Consider the following 19399-nt stretch of genomic DNA (forward strand, 5'->3'; position numbering starts at 1 on the left):
CCACTACCTAGTCTCATACAATTACTAAGTATGCAATATTGACAATTATTACACAGCCTGTCCCAGTATGGAGACACATTGCAGTACTTCCCTCTGGGTAAAAGACACCTAAATCTGACGGTGGATTTTTCCATGATTTATGACTGCTAGTGCTTTTAGAGTTCCATGCATTCTTATTGATGTCTATACCTGCAAGAATTGCTGTAGCTTCTGGCTGCAGATGACGTAAACTGAAAAATATGGTCTTCTCTTTTTATCTATGACCTTGGGAACAAATAGAAGCAGTGTGATTACAAAAAAAAAACCCCAAAATAAAATAAACAAAACATGAACTTGTGAACCTCACCTCACCTAAGTTGTCGGTCAGGACGCCCCAAACTTGTTAAACATTGACTAATTGTTACAAAATGGAGTAATATAAAACAAAACTCCCAAGTAGTCATAAAAAAGTATATTGTCTATCATATTGCCATGTCATATCATATTGGAAAAGGCAAGGAAAAGCTCAAACTCTCAATCAGAATAATAGAATTTGAATAATTAAATCAAATTCTGTTGTGTCATAACCTCCCACGAGGGGGCCATGAACAGTGAATCATGAGTAAGTCAGTAGGTGTAAAATGCATTTTTACTTCTTTGTTTTCAGCGAATTTTGCCCTGTCTGCTCGAGGGTTTATGGCATGAATCAAAGTCATCGTTCTAAGGCTTAGGAGACCAACTAAAATCCCACAATTTAAAAAAAAAAAAAATGATCGAAGGAATTAAAAGATTTGGAGTGACACCAAATAAAGTTTGACACTATCTTGTGATAGCTGGCAAACAACCCCTGGTCATTATCAAGTTAGCCGTAGAGGATTTAAAAAGCTCAGCTGACATTTTATGGCTTGCTGGCTCGTGAGTGATGATGTCCTGGAAGGAGTTACATTACCTGGGATTTTATGAATGCCACTATGGGATGTTCTCATAAATTTTCCTAACAGGGTGCAAGTGGATGAGAACTGTATGATGTTATATGCTGATGTTTTATATATACCAATGTAGATGCTGAAGTATTTCTACCTCAGTTCCTCATAATAGATGGAGACAGTCTGACTAAAAAATGCCCATTAAACAGGCTGATTTGAGTTTTGATTACCATACCGAGATATTTAAAGCTTGGTCTTAACAATAAATCTGATTTGAACCAGGCAAAATTGTGGTTGGGTGCCATGTCTTCATTAAAAGAGATTTCAGATTATCTTGAGAAAATAATTGTCAATACATTGTTAGATGGAAAAGACAAAGTAAACTGATTTTGGGCTCCACCAATGCATTGTCCATCAGTCAGGTGTTGTACAAATAGAGATAATTAAAAGCCAGTCTTACTCTATCCTGGAGTGATTGACGAGGAAAAATAACCATGAAAGAATGGCATTTGGTAATGCAGCACGGCATCTAAGGATCTGCAGGCCTCTTGTCTTGGCTAATGTCATCGTTAGTGGGTTCAGCATCATTGAAACACTAAATAGGAATGATGTGAAATTATTGTGTAATTTCTTTGATCACATTTTGCCTGATCCATTTTGGGACTTCGAGATCCTCCTCCATTCAAAGTCATAGTTTGTTATTTGTGGCTTGTTCGCCCCTTCCATCAGCACTTGTACCCTCAGTGATCTTGGTTTTATCTTTTAAACTTTCAAGGACTTGTTTCCTCAGGATGACGGTAACATGCTCAAAGACACTTTACATTTTTGTTACAATGCGTCGTGTTAGCTCTATGAAGTAAAGATGTTTTCTTGACCAGACTCCTAAGCCCTTCCTATTGGTAATTTTGTATAACCGAGCTCCATCTAGTTTAAATACAGTGCTAAACTAAGGCAATGTAGTAATTGAAAATGGTAATTAATTACATAAAAAGTGGAGAGAGAAAGTGCAAGTGGGTTTTAAGGTACTTTTCAAACCATCGCCTTTGAAATGGAAAAAGAAAATTGGAATGACAAGAGAAGACACAACTGAGCCGAATGAGCTGAGAGCTGAAAATGCAAAGCATATGGTTGTATGCTTGGCATTCTCGCCTGTTCTCCTGCATTACTCACTGCTCCTCTCTTCTTTTTCCAGATGAGAAACAGCAGGATATGTCCCTGAGCATTTCAACCAATGGAAATGCCAGCATCACTGTCTCAGTGGAGGTCAACGGCATTCTCTACTCAGGTTTGTACAAAGAGATCAGCCATAAGGTTGTGTTTTCTTTTAGGCCAAGGCACAAGACACAAATTTTACTATAGTTGGCGGACATCACAACATTTATCTTTATTTGTAATCATGAAAATTTACTTCAATGATGTCATATTTTTAATCTTGCTGTGAGGTATATATTCATTCTCTGAACTGAATACTGAATGGCCTTGGCACAAGGCTGCTGACCAAGGATTGATGTGTTAATACATTAGTTGTATTGGAAATGAGTAAAAACTTGAGGCTAGTGTTGCATTATGGCTATTACTGATTACTAGCAACAAATAACAGGACTCATTGTTTTTTGGGGGGGTTTTTTGTTCCAGTGACTAGCCATAATTGGCTTCATCATGGTGGTTTAATTAACCTCAGTGAGTCGGATTGGATTTTCTCATTAAAGATATACCCAATAGGGCGTCTGGGTGGCGTGGTGGTCTATTCCGTTGATTACCAACACAGGGATCGCCGGTTCGAATCCCTATGTTACCTCCGGCTTGATCAGGCGTCTCTACAGACACAATTGGCCGTGTCTGCGGGTGGGAAGCCAGATGTGGGTATGTGTCCTGGTCGCTGTGCTAGCGCCTCCTCTGGTTGGTCGGGATGCCTGTTTGGGGGAGAGGGGGAACTGGGGGGAATAGCGTGATCCTTCCACACACTACGTCCCCTTGGTGAAACTCCTCACTTTCAGGTGAAAAGAAGCGGCTGGCAACTCCACATGTATCAGAGGAGGCATGTGGTAGTCTGCAGCCCTCCCCGGATCAACGGAGAGGGTGGAGCAACAACCAGGACAGCTCGGAAGAGTGGGGTAATCGGACGGGTACAATTGGGGGAAAAGGGGGGGGTCCAATAAAAAAAAAGTTATACCCAATAATTAATATGACAGTCTCAATATTGAAGAGCAAAAACCTTATGTGTCCTTCCCTGTCACTGTACAGCTCTTTGCTTAAAAGTGTCCCTCAGATTTTTTAGGCTCAAAAAAGATTCTATGTTAAACATCCGTTAAAAAAGTATATGATTGAGTTTATGATAATAAACCCTGATGATGCCAACCTTACACTGAGTGCAATGATGTGGGAGAAATGTATAAACCACAGCTTTGGCCAGCAGGGATTTTTGTGCGGCGTTTCTATGAGGCGCACAAACCCAGGTCTACTGCAGGGCCAGCGGATGTAAAAACACTTATTGCCACAAGGATTGTGCGTGTGTACCTGAGGCTGGGGCATCTGATGCAATGTAGATTTAGTTTGTGATTCATGAGAGTTGTGTCATGTAACTCACGTGGCTTGTGCCTTGGTCAGAGCGCAAGGGACAAAACGCAACGTACTGTTATAGACAAGCTCCTGGAGAACGTTGATATCTTGTGTACACAAGAGACTTTATTAGCTAAACAAGATTTAGATAAACTTAATTCTGTTAGTAATGATTTCCATGGGGCAGGGGAGTCCACAACAGACCTAAGCATGGGGATAGTGCGTGGCAGAATACCTGGGGGAGTGGCCATTCTCTGGCACAAGAAGTATGATCCACTGATCAGTGTGATTAGATTAGAGGTGGACTGGTACATAGCAATCAAAGTTGTACACAATGAGAATGTCTTTATAATTTTAAATGTTTACACTCCCTATGAACGTTACCAAAATGAGGATGAATGCCTTAATAGGCTCGCATTTATTAGTGCATTTATTGAAGAAAGTGCATATACATGTATATTTGTTGTGGGAGACATGAATGCTGATATCGCGGATAATAATTCCTTATTTGGTCAATACCTAATCCAATTTTGTCAAGATTGCAAGTTGGTTCTTTGTAGTAAAGTGCTGCTGCCAGTAGACAGCTACACATATAGTACCAGTGAAGCATGGCATACAGCATCCTGGCTGGATCACTGTATATGTACAGCTGATGCTCATGAATGTTTGAAGAAAGTGGAGATCTTGTATGGTCTGGCCACAACAGATCACATACCTGTGTCTATGATGTTAAATGTGGAGAGTCTACCTGAGTTGACCAGTTATGATAACCACAAACAAAGTGGGAAAGTAGATTGGTCTAGGCTTACAGAAGATCACTTAAAACATTATAATTTATTGACTGATAAGAGCCTAAGTAATATGCATATACCATCTGATGCTATTCTGTGTGGCAGCATTAACTGTAAGAACCAAAACCACAAGCATGATCTATGTATAATGTATGATGAAATTGTGAAATGTCTAAATAATGGCAGCAAATCATTCTACCAAAAAAGGGCTAAACAACATAATGTCAGGCCAGGATGGAATGAATATGTAGCTGAACTGCATGTAGAGGCCAAAGAAGCTTTTAGAAACTGGGTCTTATCAGGAAAAGCTAGGCATGGCCCAGAGTGTGAACACAAGAAACAGGCTAATGCTAGACTTAAATATGCTGTACGTTTTATTAAAATAAATGAGCAGGCCATGAGGGCAAACTCCATGGCCAAAAAGCTTCAGCAGAATAATGTCTATGACTTCTGGAAGGAAGTTAAGGTTATTAATAATCGTAAGATGCCCTTGCCATCCAGCATTGATGGGATTACAGGGCCTGAAAATATTGCTGAACTGTGGAGAAAACACTATAGAGACATTTTTAATTGCGTAAAGAGTGATGGATTTAATGTTGGTGATGTCTCTAACAATGATGATGTGGTTTTTAGACCCGATGAAATGTGCTATGCCATTGAGAAATTGTCAGTGAACAAAGCATGTGGCCTTGACCAAATAACAGCAGAACATCTGAAGTATGCTAGCCACAGAATCTCAGTGTTACTGGCTATGTGTTTTTCTGGATTGATAATGCGTGGCATCCTACCTGACTCCATGTTGTCTGTCTTACTAGTGCCAGTAATCAAAGACAAAACTGGTAAAATATCCAGCATAGAAAATTATAGGCCAATTGCTCTGGCTAGCATACTTTCCAAAGTATTGGAACGAATTCTCTTGGATAGGCTTCAAGAATATATATCAACTACTGACAATCAATTTGGTTTTAAAAATAAACACGGCACAGATTTGTGCATATATGCACCGTAGGAAGTTGTTAGTAAATATAGAAGATATAACACTACAGCGTTTGTGTGTTTTCTGGATGCATCAAAAGCTTTTGACCGAGATAATCATAGTAGATTATTTGTTAAACTACAAGAGCGAGGGGTCCCCTCTTATTTGATAAGGATCTTGCATTTTTGGTATTCATATCAAACCATGCAAGTCAGATGGGGTAAGAGTATATCTGCACCCTTCCCAGTGACCAATGGGGCCCGACAAGGTGGAATACTGTCGCCTGTTCTCTTCAATATGTATATGGATGATCTCTCCAAAAAGTTATGTGTAAGACTGGCTGTATGGTGGGGGATAGTCTTATTAACCGTCTGATGTACTCTGATGACTTAGTCATACTGTCCCCTTATATAGTGCTGGCTTACAGCAACTGCTCAGAGTCTGCTCAAGTTATGGTGTGCAGCATGACATTAAATTTAACTCTAAAAAGAGTGTTGTCATGATTGCTAAAACCAAGGAGGATAAGAAGCAAAATTTCCCTCATTCTTCTTGGCAGACCAATCACTAAATGTGGTGAACAAAATGAGATATCTGGGTCACATCATCAGGGATGATCTATGTGACGACAATGATGTGCAGCGCCAGTGTTGCAAACTGTATGCACAAGCCAATATGCTGGCACGCAAATTTCATATGTGTACAGATGAGGTTAAAACTGCTAAAAAACTGTTAAAACTGGTTAAAACAGTAGGGCCTACTGTACTCCACTCTATACAGCCCACTTGTGGTGCAATTATAGCCGAGCAAAAATGAAAAAGCTGCAGGTAGCATACAATGATGCATTTAGAATCTTGCTCAAGCTTCCAAGATGGACAAGTGCAAGTCATGTGTTTGTGACTAGTAATGTTCCCACTTTTCATGCTGTGTTGAGGAATTTTATGTACAAATTTATGTGTCGATTAAGTGATTCTAAGAATGTAAGTATAATGCTGTTAACGGAGCCTACACACAGTGACACCAGGTACTCCTCTTGTTTCTGGAAACATTGGAACAAATGTCTGTATAGCTTTTAATCATTGTGGACTTGTGACCTGCTGTTTTTAGCTATATTTTTGTGTTCTTGTCTTGTGTTGTATTTATTTGTTGTTATTTTTAACATGGATCTACCTTTTTGTCTGAATAAAGTAAGATTTGATATATTCCCTGTTCTTTTAGGAACCCTGTTTGCCCAGAAGTCTGGAGGGGCCCCAGGGCCTGCTGTGGCTGCTTCAGCACCCCCTGCTGGAACAAGCACAAGCTTTAGCTTCTCTACACCCCTAAACCAGACCCTCAGCCCCACCTCCTCCTCCCCCTCCAAGGGGCCCGGCTCGGCTGAGCCAGCCACCAGTGGGTCTCCCTAAGTTGGGATGTCTGATGTACCCGCTCCCCAGGCTTCTTTCTACTCTACAGGACTGAGGCCCAGCATGAGTATACAGTCTTTTGAGAATTGGATAAGAAATAACAAACTGCTGCACAACAAATACCTCATTGAGCCTGTCAACCCTTTGGCTGTCCAATCGTGAACACAAAGCTCAATAATATTATATGAGAACATGTGCCCATGCGCACAGCTATGCATTCTATTCAACACACAAATACGAACATGCACGCCACACACACACACACACACACACACACACGCACTACATACAACCACACACACAAACGCACACAAACACCAATGAGACAAGTTAATCTAAACATACATGCTAAACACAATCAAAATGCCCAGCCAAAACCCACTGACAGGTATACTCACAACTGAACTTGAAAAGTTTTATGTTAGGATATGTTGTTTGTTTGTTGCCATTTTTGTTGTCTTTTTGATTTTGTTTTTTAGAATGATTTGGTTTTTTTTTCTCTTCTTCTTTTTTTTTTTTTAGTTTTCTCTTTTTACATACCTCAAATCAAGTAACCTGCAGTGGTGTCCTTACCTCAGGAGCTGTAGTATATTTAACCTGAATCAACTTTATTTTTGTATTCTTTTCGACCTTGTTGCAATCAGGGGAATTTGGGTAATCTCACCAGTGGAAAATCACACATATAAACACACACACATACATATAAACACACACACACACACACACACACACACACACACACACACCCATATAGCAGCACACCCCCACCCCAGCCCACTCAGGTTGCTACGATAACACACTGAAGCCACGCGCTGATCTGTCACAGGACTATGCGTACCTTCACAGACCTCGTAAACCGTCTCTCCGTTCCGGGAGGCGCTTCTCTCAGGAAGCACTGTGATGTCTCCGCAGACTCACTTTGTTGTATAAAAAAAAAAAAAAAAAAAAGGAACAAGAATTCACATCGAAGGAATTCGCAGGTCTACATGACGCATCAAACAGTACCTCATCAGACTCTCTCAAAAGGAGAGCAACTCTACATACCTCATATTGCTTCATAGCCAACTAAGACCTGACCCGATGGATTGAACTCTTTTACGATCAGCTGTCCGCGGGAGTGACTGCCCTCCAGGATTTCTGAACTGCTGGTGATTTTTGGGGACATGTACCAAGCTGAACTGAGATGGACTTGCTCGCCCTGTCTCTCTCTCTCTCTCTCTCTCTCTCTCTCTCTCTCTCTCTCTCTCTCTCTCTCTCTCTCACTCTCTGTCGCTCTCTGTCGCTCTCTCTCGCGCTCCTGTTTTTTGTGCAAAGCTTGTTTTCCTCTTCTTTTTTTTAGCTTCTCATGTTTGAAAATGTTAATATCGCTGTTGTCAGACGAGAAAAAAAACAAACACATATCTGCAGAGAGAATGTTTTTTTTCAAGAAAGGCGTAGCAGAGCGGTTGTTCAATGAAGCCCATTGAATCAACGTGCTCAGTAAAATCCCCCCACTCGAAACATAAAATGACCACATGAACATTCAAGTTGGGAAAGGAAAAAAAACAAAAACAAACCTGCAGTTCTTATTCAACGACAGCAACGGTATGTTCTGCATGTATACAATCATGGCCAGTGTTTTACTAACCCGTTTCCCAGGTTATTGCACAGCTAGATACCAAAGACTAGCCCAGCCAGCACTCTTAACATGGGCCGTGTACTATTCTGGCGAGACCCCTTGTGATCCAGCAACACCAGTAGGTGTACTGAAAGTTGGCTGTAGAATAGTTAGAGGTCCCCTTACACTGCAAACAAAAAAAGTACTATCATACCATGTTGTTTAATGTAGTTTAGATGAATCCTAAAATCCTAGTTCTCTTAAAGTTAAGCTTAATATATCACTATGGTGAGATAAATACTTGTTATTGAAGCAGTCTGACTCGCTAAAAAGAAAACTTTGGTCGTATGAATACCATGGATCCCTCCATGGTTCAAGATGGTTTAACTTGAGATGGTTCTCAAGACTCCTCGAGAATTTTTTGTTGCAAATTAAATAAGCGACGTCTCAACCATATTTTTGGAAAATTTTAAAAAAAAAAATTGGGATTTAGTTCCAGATTAAATGGCCCTGTAAGGTGGACATATTTTTCCGTGTACTAGCCCTCATCCTAGACCCTTTCCTCAAAAGTGATAGCTGAGAGAGCTTGTGGCTTCCCAGAATGAGCTCACTTTTTTTTTTTCTCAGCCATATTGGGGTTTTGGGCTTAGATTATTCTGGTTTGTTATACCCCACCCACTATATAGACTACATAGAAACTATATGGAATAAGGCATGGGGTTTGGCCCCTAGGCACGTTTTTGTTGATTCAGAAACAGGTGAGTATTTGCAAGGATACAAAGAGCAAGTTTTCATATCACCATTATCATATTCCTCTCTCCCCTTTAGCATTTTGAAATGAAGTGAGATGAAATTGATTTCTTAGCTTTATCTGTCTCGAATGCGAGTCATTGTAACGATTTAGAAACCTTTTCCACTCGATGTGATCTGAGCTGGGCAGCCTTCTTGCTTTTAGTGGATTTTGTCGTAGGCATTGCACATCCAGGTGTTGCAGACCTTTTGCAGTGTAGATCACACAGTTCAGGGTTGAAGATTGTAAAGACAGTGCTGTTAGTTCTTTGGTGTTCCCTCAGAGCCCTCTGACACATGACCATTCTTTATAAAGACTAGAGATATAGTTGCTGCCTTAAAATCAACTGCTGGCAAGATGTTGCCAGTGCATGTTTCAGGACTCCACTGGCATGGGAAGCATCTGCTTTTCTTCAAGCTTAATCATTTGAAGAGTAAATGATGTTTCCAGGGTTGTTTTATTTTTTTGTATTCAATCATACAGTAGACACCAGTCATCATTCATGTTACTTGAACAACCAAGGTTTGCTACACATGTTTTTTTTTGTTTTTGTTTTTTTCCGCTGGACTTTTTGTAGTAATGAGTAGCTTTATCATTTAGCTCGTGTAACTAAAACACTTTTTCCTGTCCGTGTCCCAGAAACCAACCTTTCCATTTTATCTGATCAGTCTAGGCAATGACTGTTTATGATAGTGTAGCCTTACTGCCTTTTTCTGAATGTCTGTTATGTATGAATGATTGGCTGTGTGTGTAAATGTATGAGCAAGTTGAACGTACATGCTGGAGTCGGGGGGGGGGGGGTGGTGAGGTTTTTGTTTTGCCCTGCTGTGTTTCCCTGGCATCTGTAATACCATGAAGAATACTGCAGGAGGTGCTCTACAGAAAAGTTTCACCAGACCATAGTACGGCACTGAGATCAGGGCCTGTGTTTCTGTTTTTAGCAGGTTAACTGAGCATATGCTCTCTCTTTAGGAAGGCATTGCTTCCAGTTCACAGTTCCACACATTCACACTTTTTGACTTGTTACTGGCACTGTCTCCTCTCTCATATCGGCCACCGATTAGACCCAATCAGAGCATTGAGGACATTGAGCACCTTGCTCCAGGATACCCTTAATTGTCAATTATGAAGGAATGGAGAATATGGTTCATTTACTTTTCCAGCCAGTAACTTTCCAGTTGGTTTGGGCTTTAGACCAGCAATCTTCCCAGTCACAAGGTCACTTCTCCACACCTAGGCTACCACTACCTCACTCATTGTGCGATTGTGTAAGCTTGTGTGTGTGTGTATATATGATGTATGGTACCGGTAAGCGTGTGTGTGTGTGTGTGTGTGTGCGCGTGTTTGCTTGTTTTAGAAAAGCCCCTACCTCTTATACCGCAATACCTCAGGGCATTGGGCTGCAGTCATTGTTGCATTTGATATTTGAAGTTACACTGAGGGACGCGTAAAGACATGAGCTGAGGTGACACCGCCGAATGCTACTTCTACACTTACTTTTGATTTTGGTGTTGCATTTTGGCGTTCTTGTCTCCAGTAACTGCAGACAAGGTCTCATCTCTCAGGAAGCTGTGAAGTTGGACGTCTGCAGAAACTTTGTCTCTCAGATGATGATTTTGGATTTAATTCAACTTTAAATTGTGTAAAATCTAACCTGATCTGTGTAAAAACAGGCGCATATGCAAGTGGTTATCGAATACCTCATTTATCACTTTTATGTTTTTGGCTTGTACAATGCTCCGTATATTAATTCATCTGTGGGGTTTGTGCATATTTTTGTACTGTTATGGACATGATAATAATGATATTACTGATATTATAGTTTTCTCTTTGATTATAACAACAAAAACTAGGACAAAACACATGAATGCTTGTAAAAACTGGTTTGTGCTGATTGTATTTAAGAGGAGCACTTTTCCAAAGTGGTTTTCAAACATTCAGTTTTGTTCACATTAGTAATATAAAGATATGGTTCTCAGGGCTTTAAACTTGTATGTCATGATAAAGTTTTACTTTATATCTTATTTCCACGTGTTGAGTGTTGTTTTTTTTTCTATGTCTTCAAATTTACGGGGAATTTCTATGAATGCTACCGTTTTTAATTATGCTCAGTGAAACAAACTAAATGTACAGGCTTGGGGGGGGGGGCCTGGTGGCTCAGTCAGTTGTGTACCATTTGAAATCTCACTCTGGGGCTTTTGTTTCACCGTCTCTTAACTCTGAGTCTCCTTTTTTGCACCTACTCGGTGCAACAAAAAAAAAGGTTTTGCATGGTTATCTTTAGTACTTGGTGGCTGGCTGCAGGATGAAGATATAATTCGGCATGTGACAGGCGTGAATTTGCATCCAAAAGCTGCTGATAATGTTCATGTTGAAACACATCAGACAGAAACCCACAGCTAACGTCCTCCTTGCCCCATGTGTGTGCTGTCACATCAAGCCTTTTTTTCTGAATCTGAACCATCATGGCTTGTAAAAGCGCCAGGAATGGAAATGCAGGCGAAGGCACTTGCTGGGAAACTTGTGATGAGTTTCCTCTCTGTGATGTCAAAGCGAAACCTTTTGAAAGGTCGCATTGGGGGCACTTGGGGGGGCAGACCCAGTTTATTTGCAGAAAGGTGCCGCATTTCCCCCCAACTAACATTTTCTATTTCAAAGGAGTGAAAACTGAATGAGCCTAAGGCGTCTTTTCAAGCAATCCTCTTAACATGCATTTACACCTTCCCCTGCATTGTTTAACCACATCCGTAATGTTGACAGCTGTGTACACATCGCTGTAGCAGTAAACGTGTCTTGTTCAAGGGTCTTTCATCATACTTGTTGAGGGTCTCTCTTCTTTATCACTGTTCATTTACTATTTGTTATTTCATCACACATTTTTCCTAACTTCTCCAGGTTGCAAACTGGTAAGCCTCGGTCATAAGTTCTGCAAAAATTAATATTGAAACATTTAATAACAGAGTTGTGCAAACATGGAATATATATATGTAAAAACAAACCTTCACTAGGCGTGTGCCTGTGTTATATTGTTCAAACACACATCTTTCCCAATCCTGGATTGTTCATGAAATATACATCCTGTAGGGTTGTTGAAATCTGTAATGACGACACTAAAGTTTCACAAAAGATCAAAAATGGACACGTCTGTCTCCACACAATGACTCGCACATTTTCATGATGTAATCAATCTGTATTATCACAAGTTCAGACAGACCCTTTTAATAAAACACCAACATATGAAGGTGGGAGGAGGACAAAGATGAGTATCAGGGCATAACCCAATGAACTGGGGATGGGGAGGGGTGTTGGAAATGATCAAAATCGAGCTTTTTTCCCCCCAAAACAAATCAAATCGTCAACCCTTAAAATAGCAAAGGAGATAGCTACTTTGAGGGTCGTTTCATTTTTATTGTACCTGGTTGATGAAATTGTTGAGGAATAACATGAAAGTCTTAATAAAAAAATAAAATATTTAACAGGTAGCAAACAGTCAAGTCATTTTTATTTGTATAGCCCAATATCACAAATTACAAATTTGCCTCAAGGAGCTTTACAGCAACACAACATCCTGTTCCTTAGACCCTAACATCGGATAAGGAACAGATCCCTAAAAAAAAAAACCTATAACAGCAACATTATTTATCATCATATCAACATTCGCTAGCTAAAAAAATAGAAATTTTGAAAGACTAAACAGCAGGTTTATTTTTTATTTCTTTTTAAAATGTTCCCCCATTTTTCTCCCCAATTGTATCTGGCCAATTACCTCACTCTTACGAGCTGTCCCAGTCGCTGCTCCACCCCTTCTGCCGATCCAGGGACTGCAGATTACCACAAGTCTCCTCCGATACATGTGGAGTCGCCAGCCGCTTCTTTTCACCTGACAGTGAGGAGTTTCGCCAGGAGGACATAGTGCATGGGAGGATCACACTATTCCCCTCCAGTTCCCCCTCTCCCCCGAACAGGCGCCAGCAGCGATCAGGACACATACCCACATCCGGCTTCCCACCCACAGACATGGCCAATTGTGTCTGTAGGGACGCCCGACCAAGCCGGAGGTAACACTGGGATGCGATCCAGCGTGTTGGTAGGCAACAGAATGGACCGCTACGCCACCCGGACGCCCGAGCATGTCTCAAGTCTACATCAAAATATTTTCAACGGTCTTTTGTAATGTCTAGGGCACTTGAACTATTTAAGCAAGTGTTGCAGGCACAGAGGAAAAACCCAAAATCGCTCTCAGCTGTGCAATTAACGCTGTCAGGTTAGTCTGAGGTAGCAAGCTGTCCAAGTCATCACATCAAAGGTGCATATTCACATGACACAGGAAAGTACCAAAACTACAAACACAGGTCACTTTAAACGGAATTTCAGTTTTATAGTTCATCACTGCTCTCTATTTAAAATTCAGTTTTGGGAATCTTTTTTGAATGTATTATAGACTATCGAGAAAAAGCAATCTGCACAACTAAAGCCAGGCTTCAGTGAGCACCTATCAAAGATTTTATAGCGAGTTCAAGAAATGCATTCAGTTTGTAGATACCATCTATGATGGCCATGCTTATGGAGTTGGCAAAGGCTGCCCATGATGAGCCTTGGCAGTCTTTGCTTGAAAGCCTTTTTTTTTTTAAATGGCTTTCAAAGTCATCATCAAAGTCTTGTCGAAGCAAATAGTTTCATGGCACGTTATCATTGCTGGACATTCTGCTTGATTATATCGCGCAAATGCTCATTGCAATCAAAGTGCATCAAGGGTGCATGTACACACATGTCCCAGTTTAAACACCATTAGGACAAGCTACTAGGGCTGCAAAATTAACTAGAACTGTACTTGACTATATTAGTTTTCAAAATTAACAATCAAACTGTTGGCATATCACCTGTTTATCATGGCTGTCATAGGATGTTGCTTATAGGGTGCCAAAAAAGTGAAACAATTTCACATCTGTTATTATTCAATAACTATTGTTATTTATTGATCAGTGATCAATTGCTTATATTATTATATAATTATATTATTTATATTATATATTATATCCATCCATCCATTATCCAAACCGCTTATCCTGCTCTCAGGGTCACGGGATGCTGGAGCCTATCCCAGCAGTCATTGGGCGGCAGGCGGGGAGACACCCTGGACAGGCCGCCAGGCCATCACAGGGCCCACACATACATACACATACACACACACATACACACACACACACACACACACACACACACACACACACACACACACACACACACACACACACACAGGGACAATTTAGTATGGCCGATTCACCTGACCTACATGTCTTTGGACTGTGGGAGGAAACCGGAGCACCCGGAGGAAACCCACACAGACACGGAGAGAACATAAACACTCCATACAGAGGATGACCCCCAAGGCTCGAACCCAAGACCTCCTTGCTGTGAGGTGACTGCACTAACCACTGCACCATCGTGCCACCTATATTATATTATTATTGGGTGGCACAGTGGTTAGCACGGTCACCTCACAGCAAGAAGGTCCTGGGTTCGAGCCCTGGGGTAACCCAACCTTGGGGGTCGTCCCAGGTCGTCCTCTGTGTGGAGTTTGCATGTTCTCCCCTTGGCTGCATGGGTTTCCTCCGCGGGCTCCGGTTTCCTCCCACAGTCCAAAGACATGTAGGTCAGGTGAATCGGCCATACTAAATTGTCCCAATGTGTGTGTATGTCGGCCTGTGTGATGGTCTGGTGGCCTGTCCAGTGTGTCACCTCTCCTGCCGCCCAATGACTGCTGGGATAGGCTCCTGCATCCCTGTGACCCTGAGAGCAGCATAAGTATTTCGGATAATAGATGGATGGATATTATTATTATTTTGTTGCTTATATTATTTTATATAAATTGCTTATAGGGTGCCAAAAAATGAAACAATTTTCTATCTATTATTATTCATTAACTATTGTTATCTATTGATCTGTAATCAAAGTATCTAGAGAAATTTTCCAGATATCATTTTCGTTATAATCACGCCACCCTAGCTAGCCTTCAACAGCTTCGGACTAAGAGTACAGGCCCATAATCACCACAGTAGTCAGACAAACCCAGGCCAGTGGGATTGATGGCCGCCCTGCTGCCCAGTTCGCCAGCTGCAGCTTGTACCGTGCCAGTTCCCTTTTGTAGCTCATCTCCTGCGACTCACAGATGTATGTGCCCTTCTCCTTAGGACCCATGCTGTCAATCAGAATGAGGCACTCCTGCCCCATTGGGTCGCAGTTCGTCAACTGATCATGATGGCGCCAACTGTATGTGGCATGGTGTGATGAAACCGGGCAGGAGAGGTAATATCTGGACCTCAAAGGAAGTGTGATACCCCTTGCAAATTCCGCTCCACCTTTGACTTTGGAGAATTTAGACAAAACAGAAATTTCACACATGCAAGGTTTTGCTTTTCAAGAAAATTAGGAGGCTTGTGTGTCAAAAAAAACATGGTTCAATATCAATAAATGCTATCAGATATTCAGTAAGTCACATTACAGTACTTACTTGTGGATGTAATGGAATAGGAAATAAGTATTGTAAACTTATTACCATGGATGTGTTAATGTCAACTCTTATCTGAACATAAAGGCTGTTGTAAATTATAATACCAACATTTGTTACATAATGCTAATGAACGCCATGCTATTATTCAACGCTGTGTTTGTGTATCATGATCGTATCCAGAGGCATGTCAAGGTAAATAGCTGTGAACCTGTTCTTAGTTGGACAGTCTTGTGTAAATATTTTTTTGTTCAGGGATTAAACAAATGTTTCAGTTCCCATGTTACCTTTATTTGCAAGATGTTCTTGTCCTATGGTCTTGCACTTGTCAGGGATCCCTTTTTCTACATCCTGTATTGATGCACTGTGAAATGAAGCGTAATCAAGTTAGTTTTGCCAAATAAGGCGGAAAAAAACACATACATACACTACCGTTCAAAAGTTTGGGATCACCCAAACAATTTCGTGTTTTCCATGAAAAGTCACACTTATTCACCACCATATGTTGTGAAATGAATAGAAAATAGAGTCAAGACATTGACAAGGTTAGAAATAATGATTTGTATTTGAAATAAGATTTTTTTTACATCAAACTTTGCTTTCGTCAAAGAATCCTCCATTTGCAGCAATTACAGCATTGCAGACCTTTGGCATTCTAGCTGTTAATTTGTTGAGGTAATCTGGAGAAATTGCACCCCACGCTTCCAGAAGCAGCTCCCACAAGTTGGATTGGTTGGATGGGCACTTCTTTGAGCAGATTGAGTTTCTGGAGCATCACATTTGTGGGGTCAATTAAACGCTCAAAATGGCCAGAAAAAGAGAACTTTCATCTGAAACTCGACAGTCTATTCTTGTTCTTAGAAATGAAGGCTATTCCATGCGAGAAATTGCTAAGAAATTGAAGATTTCCTACATCGGTGTGTACTACTCCCTTCAGAGGACAGCACAAACAGGCTCTAACAGGTACTATTTAATGAAGATGCCAGTTGGGGACCTGTGAGGCGTCTGTTTCTCAAACTAGAGACTCTAATGTACTTATCTTCTTGCTCAGTTGTGCAACGCGGCCTCCCACTTCTTTTTCTACTCTGGTTAGAGCCTGTTTGTGCTGTCCTCTGAAGGGAGTAGTACACACCGGTGTAGGAAATCTTCAATTTCTTAGCAATTTCTCGCATGGAATAGCCTTCATTTCTAAGAACAAGAATAGACTGTCGAGTTTCAGATGAAAGTTCTCTTTTTCTGGCCATTTTGAGCGTTTAATTGACCCCACAAATGTGATGCTCCAGAAACTCAATCTGCTCAAAGAAGTGCCCATCCAACCAATCCAACTTGTGGGAGCTGCTTCTGGAAGCGTGGGGTGCAATTTCTCCAGATTACCTCAACAAATTAACAGCTAGAATGCCAAAGGTCTGCAATGCTGTAATTGCAGCAAATGGAGGATTCTTTGACGAAAGCAAAGTTTGATGTAAAAAAAATCTTATTTCAAATACAAATCATTATTTCTAACCTTGTCAATGTCTTGACTCTATTTTCTATTCATTTCACAACATATGGTGGTGAATAAGTGTGACTTTTCATGGAAAACACAAAATTGTTTGGGTGATCCCAAACTTTTGAACGGTAGTGTACATGTGTTCTTATGTCCCTGCAGAGGCGATAAACCCGAGTCCTCAAAGGGCCCTTATGATGGTGTGAGAGAGCGAGCAGAGGGGGATGGAAATCAAAGATGCGTCATCCTGTTGTTGCCCTCTATAATGTGCCTTGCTGCAACATGTGGGGGCTGCAGCTCATACTTATGTCACTTCAAAAAATTATGTGGTCACATTTTAGAACACCACAACAACAGTCGACTTTGTGTAGCCCAAAGCATAGGCATACTTAGAAAATGTTTCAAGACTAACACTTTACCTATTCACTCACTGTAAAATTGCTCCACACAAGTGTGTTGGCTAAATTCTCTAATGTATATGAGAAGATTCAATTCCAAAACACATTATAATGTCCTGAAATTGATCATCATCATCGAAGTGAGTATGACTGTCCTCTCTGTTGGGTTGTCTACTTATGGGTCTTCAGATGGCTGTAGAGGCTGATCTGCGAGCCACATACTTTGGTGCAGTGTGGACAGGGGAAAGTGGTAGTGGTGGTTTAGCTTTTTTCTCTCTCTCCTTGCAGTACTGTTTTTTGTTTTTTTTTGCGCCAGTGAACTTCCATTTCATGACATGCAGCTCCTTCCTGCACGGATTTCTTCCAGGAGCACCTATCCAGTGTAATGTGTTCCCAGTTGCTCAAAGTGATGTTGAATTTCTTCAGACTGGTCTTGATATTGTCTGTGAATTTATTTTTTTTTGCCCACCGGGAGCTCGCTTCAGCTGGGAGTACAGGATCTGTTTGGAGAGACGTGTGTTGGATATGCGGATCACATGGCCTGTCCATTGGAGTTGGTGCTGCATTATTGTGGTGGTGATGCTACCCATGTTGGCTTCTTCCAGAATGCTGATGTTGGTGTGTCTGTCTTTCCAGCTGATCCTCGAGATATTTGGTGGTGGTGTTCCAGGGCCTCTCAGGTGCCTGCTGTAGGTGGTCCATGGTTCTGCTCCATACAGCAGGGTGGGGAGAACAACAGCTCTGTAGATCAAGAGTTTTGTTTGGGCCTTTAGTTCTAAGTATCCAAAGACTCTTTTCCTGAGTCTGGCATAAGTGCCACTGGCACAACTCAGGCAATAGTTGACCTCTGAGTCGATGTCATCTTATGAGGAGAGAAGGCTACTGAGGTAGGGAAAGTTATCAACATTTTCAATCATTTTGTTGTCTGCTTTTATGGTGGGCTGGGTAGATGGCTGGTTGGGTGGAGGTTGATATAGGACCTGGGTCTTCTTGATGTTTAATGCTAGACCCAGGGCTCTGTATACCTTGGCAAAGGCATTCAGAATGTCCTGGAGGTCTTCTGCAGAGTCAGTTGCGATGGCGTTGTTGTCTGCATACTGAAGCTCGATGATGGTGGTGTTGCAGACTTTGCTCTTGGCCTTGAACCTATTAAGGTTGAAGAGCATGCCATCAGTTCTGTATAGGATTGGGATCCCCGTGGCAACTCTTCGCCAATGAGGTGGAGTATGGCAGCAATAAAAATGGCAAACAGGGTGGGTGCGATGATGCATCCCTGTTTGATCCATTTTCCCAGTGAAGGGCTCTGACTCACTGATGCTGTTGCTGAGCACTGTGACTGACATGCCATCATGTAGAAGCCTCAATATTCTGATGTATTTGTCAGGGCAGTCATATCTTGATAGTATGCTCCACAGATCCCGGCGGTCTACCAAGTCAAAGGCCTTTGTCAGGTCTATGAAAGCCATGTACAAAGGCTGCCTTTGTTTCAGCATTTTTCCTGGAGTTGGTGTGCTGTAAATATGTAAATATGAAAATAAATTGTCTGCTGTACCTCTGGATGGGTGGAAGCCACACAGATTCTGGGAATACTTCCTCAGCCAGTGGTAGCAGTGGGTTTGTGAGGACGCAAGCTAGGGCTTTGCCTGTTGTTGACAGGAGTGAGATGCCCCTGTAGTTTTAACATTCCGCCTTGTCCCCTTTCTTGAATATGGCCACTATTAGAGCAACCCTGAGCTCTGAGGGAAGTTCTTCTTTTTCCCAGATCTTGAGGAGGAGGATGTGGTACAAGTGTTCTGGTCCACCTTCCTTTAAGATCTCAGCTGGGATCCCATCTGAACCGGCAGCCTTATTGCTCTTAAGGCTCCTGATGCCATCTTGAACCCTCTGGCATGGTAGGAGGTACCCCAATGTCTTCTCTGATGGGACTCGGGGAATGTGGCTGACAATGTCTGGTTCAGCTGTTCTGTTGCAGTTGAGGAGTTCCTAGGA

At 41.5% G+C, this 19399-nt stretch overlaps 2 protein-coding genes across 2 annotated transcripts in view; one reads left to right on the forward strand and one right to left on the reverse strand.

The window, feature by feature from the left end:
- The window catches only part of LOC130111840 (AT-rich interactive domain-containing protein 3B-like), a 75808-nt gene extending 69177 nt beyond the window's left edge, over nucleotides 1–6631 (forward strand). The window contains exons 8-9 of the mRNA XM_056279136.1: nucleotides 2098–2190; nucleotides 6447–6631. Coding sequence (XP_056135111.1) covers nucleotides 2098–2190; nucleotides 6447–6631 — 278 coding nt within the window. The remainder of the gene's footprint in view (nucleotides 1–2097; nucleotides 2191–6446) is intronic.
- An 8075-nt stretch (nucleotides 6632–14706) lies between these two features.
- The window catches only part of LOC130111845 (semaphorin-7A-like), a 42901-nt gene continuing 38208 nt past the window's right edge, over nucleotides 14707–19399 (reverse strand). The window contains exons 13-14 of the mRNA XM_056279143.1: nucleotides 15814–15890; nucleotides 14707–15383 (exon numbers count right to left, since the gene is read on the reverse strand). Of these exons, the coding sequence (XP_056135118.1) occupies nucleotides 15046–15383; nucleotides 15814–15890 (415 nt within the window). The 3' untranslated portion in view covers nucleotides 14707–15045. The remainder of the gene's footprint in view (nucleotides 15384–15813; nucleotides 15891–19399) is intronic.

This window comes from Lampris incognitus, chromosome 4, assembly GCF_029633865.1.
Source record: "Lampris incognitus isolate fLamInc1 chromosome 4, fLamInc1.hap2, whole genome shotgun sequence".
In the NCBI taxonomy this organism is placed as follows: domain Eukaryota; kingdom Metazoa; phylum Chordata; class Actinopteri; order Lampriformes; family Lampridae; genus Lampris; species Lampris incognitus.